The sequence below is a fragment of the Sinocyclocheilus grahami genome, unplaced genomic scaffold (assembly GCF_001515645.1).
Source record: "Sinocyclocheilus grahami isolate Dianchi unplaced genomic scaffold, SAMN03320097.WGS_v1.1 scaffold990.1, whole genome shotgun sequence".
In the NCBI taxonomy this organism is placed as follows: Eukaryota; Metazoa; Chordata; class Actinopteri; order Cypriniformes; family Cyprinidae; genus Sinocyclocheilus; species Sinocyclocheilus grahami.
Window position 1 is genome coordinate 219,732 of NW_015506169.1, and position 2,924 is coordinate 222,655.

General features: G+C 37.0%; 1 protein-coding gene across 1 annotated transcript in view; it reads left to right on the forward strand.

The window, feature by feature from the left end:
• Positions 1–1,316: 1,316 nt before the first annotated feature.
• LOC107565242 (DNA topoisomerase 2-beta-like) overlaps positions 1,317–2,924 on the forward strand; it is a 48,069-nt gene continuing 46,461 nt past the window's right edge. Inside the window, exons 1-2 of the mRNA XM_016250458.1 lie at positions 1,317–1,800; positions 2,815–2,919. Coding sequence (XP_016105944.1) covers positions 1,759–1,800; positions 2,815–2,919 — 147 coding nt within the window. The 5' untranslated portion in view covers positions 1,317–1,758. The remainder of the gene's footprint in view (positions 1,801–2,814; positions 2,920–2,924) is intronic.

Genomic DNA, 2,924 nt, shown 5'->3' on the forward strand with positions numbered 1-2,924 from the left:
TCTTTATGGAACCATCTAGACAAAAAAGGTTCTTCTATGGCATCGGGAAACACCTTTATTTTTAAGAGTGTACATTGAGAAATATTCTGACTGTACTACAAGTACAGTATTAGAAACCATACCTGAGAATCATTTTACAGTATATCATTCTTCTTTCAGACCTTTCAGTCTTTTCAGTGTCATTTCTTTGTTCATTCATATCTGCTTCTACATAGTACAATTCAACTTTATCATAAATGTTTACGCAAATTTTACTATCACTGTATAGGTACATTAAGTCCATACCAGTGTAAAAAGATGGCAAATATAATACAAATATTTACATATACAAATGCTTTTCTCTGAATTTCTAAAAAACTCTTTTTCAGTCTTCTGACTCATTTTGGCTATATGGTCATATATTTTCATGTGATATCACACCCTAATAGGAACACCCACCTGCCCTGGAGAGCACCATGTGGTTTAATGTGGCTTAATCCATTAAAGACAGAGATATTGGCAGATAAAACCAATAGTTCTCCTGATAGTTCTGCCAGCTGTTTTATTGTAGAAACCAAAATGTTTTATGTGTAAAAAAACATAGCTAATATTTCTACAATGCAAAATCCACACAGGTAATAATATTTCAATTTCAATTTTATTTTGCACAAATTCAGATGTTAACTTTTAACATCAAGCTCAAACATTCAGTACCCAAATTCTAGTAAGTGAAATTATAAAACAAATGTTTTGATTAATTTGTGTGTTATAACATTGTCAATAACCAACACCATTAGCCAAACATTGCACATCTATTCTAAAATAAATATATTTTAAATATATATATAGCTTCTTTGACAGTGTTGACCTAATTTTTAAAAACTCACTTTCTAAGAGTTTGAGGCTTTTTATGTACTAGATGAGGTAAGATTAAGTTTAACAGCGTAGAAGGTAGATTGGTGCCAAGTCTTTGTTGGTAGGCTACTAGTTGGAATATTTGTTAAATCCAGTTTAACACATTTTTACAGCAGGTAACTGTTTTAAAGGGGCTACATTATCAATGTTACGTCGACATTTGTGGTGTATATTTAAAGTTCATATTATTTACAGAAAGTGAAAATTGTGGCAATCCTACAAGTCTTTTCTGCCGAAATTGTAAAGTGCGTGACGCCGCTGCACGACGCCGACCGTTGTGCTATTGGTTGAAATACCGGCTCCTCAGATTCTGAGGCATCTGATTGGTCGGGTGGAGATATGGGCGCATCTGATTGGTCGGGTGGAGCTATGGGGGCATCTGATTGGTCGGATGAAGCTATGGAGGCGTGTCACCATGCGGATGGTGTAGCCGGACGGACGCCGCGGCTGTTTGTTATTGAATGAAAATCGTTTTTATGTGGCGATAATCCTACTCAACACAAGAAAAAATAAGTTTATATGTTTTAATAATTTGTTAACTTATTTAGTCTTTATTAGCATGTAATTACGCACCTTTTAACATCTTTCAATATTCAGGTTCTAGTTACAACTCTTAGTTAAAGCTCTAGGCCTTGAGCAGGCGCCGGTGGTCGATTTTAACAATAGCCGAGGAACAGTCGGGTATAAGCGGACACACTTCCTCCATGAGACGAGCCCGCAGAAACTCATCTCCATTACAGCAGTAAACAAACAAAAGAAACAGAAACCACAGGAACCCTGCCCGGATGGTGCCCGGCGTTTGAAGCGTTTGCAGATCACATATGGACAGTTCCTGATCGTTTTTCTGGGCTCACACAATAGAAAATGTCTAACGGTGCAGCGGGAAGCGGGGGCTTAACCTGGGTGGTAAGTCGTATATGATTACTAACGTAGTAATTCATGTATTATTACGCAAATATATCGCATATTACGTATTATAACCGCTTTGTGTCCGCATACATGTGCTTTAGCCCTTTGGCTGCAAGATTAATTTAGCTCAACATGAGTGAGCTCACAGACTCATCTGCATCTCTCTATTATTCATTCAGTGCATCTCTTTTAAATACTGCACATTAATCTTAATTTTGTGTATTAAGATGATGCTTTGTGAGGCTCTTCATGGTGATGTGGAGGAAAGCTCTTTTGTGTTGGTTCTCATCAGCTGTGAACGAGTCTTTCCACTGATTTCAACTTTTTCCTCATTGTTAGAGTCAAACAGATGACCATTGCTTTATTACAGCCAAAAGCCCAAGAGGGTTTATTTGAGTTTGATCTGTATTTAAAACCACTCAAAGCCACAACAAAAGAGCAGCCCATAGGGAGACACAAGTTAATTATGAGAACTGATCCCAGACCAGTACTAATGCTTTGTTACACAGTAGTTACTGGGTTTGCTAGTTTCACTTGTTTGTTTGTCTGACTTTGTAAAGATAATATTTTTAATCATTTGTAATATTAGGTTGCAGCCCTGGCCATCATCAAAAAGCTGTAATGCTTATAGTTTATTTATTATAACTCAATAAACGAGTGAGTAGTGTGCGGTGCCATTTGAGGCCATTGCATTGGAAAGTCACTGGAATTTCTGACAAGTTAATTCAGTGTAATCTAGGAAATAACAGCTCAATTTTGTTTGTGGAGTGAGTTCAGCAAACTTATACAGACAGAAAGACACATTTACAGAGAGTATCCATATTGCACATCTTATATACTCAGAATGGTTGTAATGCAGCTGTAAATTCACAACATCTAGATGATTCACCAAATATTTTGGTCACCCTCTGTTTCTGTAAAATAATTACAACATTAAAGGAATCAAAAAGTTGATTTGATAGCCGCAGACAAGTTTAACAAAGTTGCATGTATGGATGTATCTAACAACAGACCCTCTTTGACAAGAACAATGGTGCGAAAAAAGAGGAAGTGAACGGCCGGGGAGAAGCAGGGAAGAGTGAGGCGGTCAAGAAAGAGAGCTCGAAGAAGATGTCAGTGGA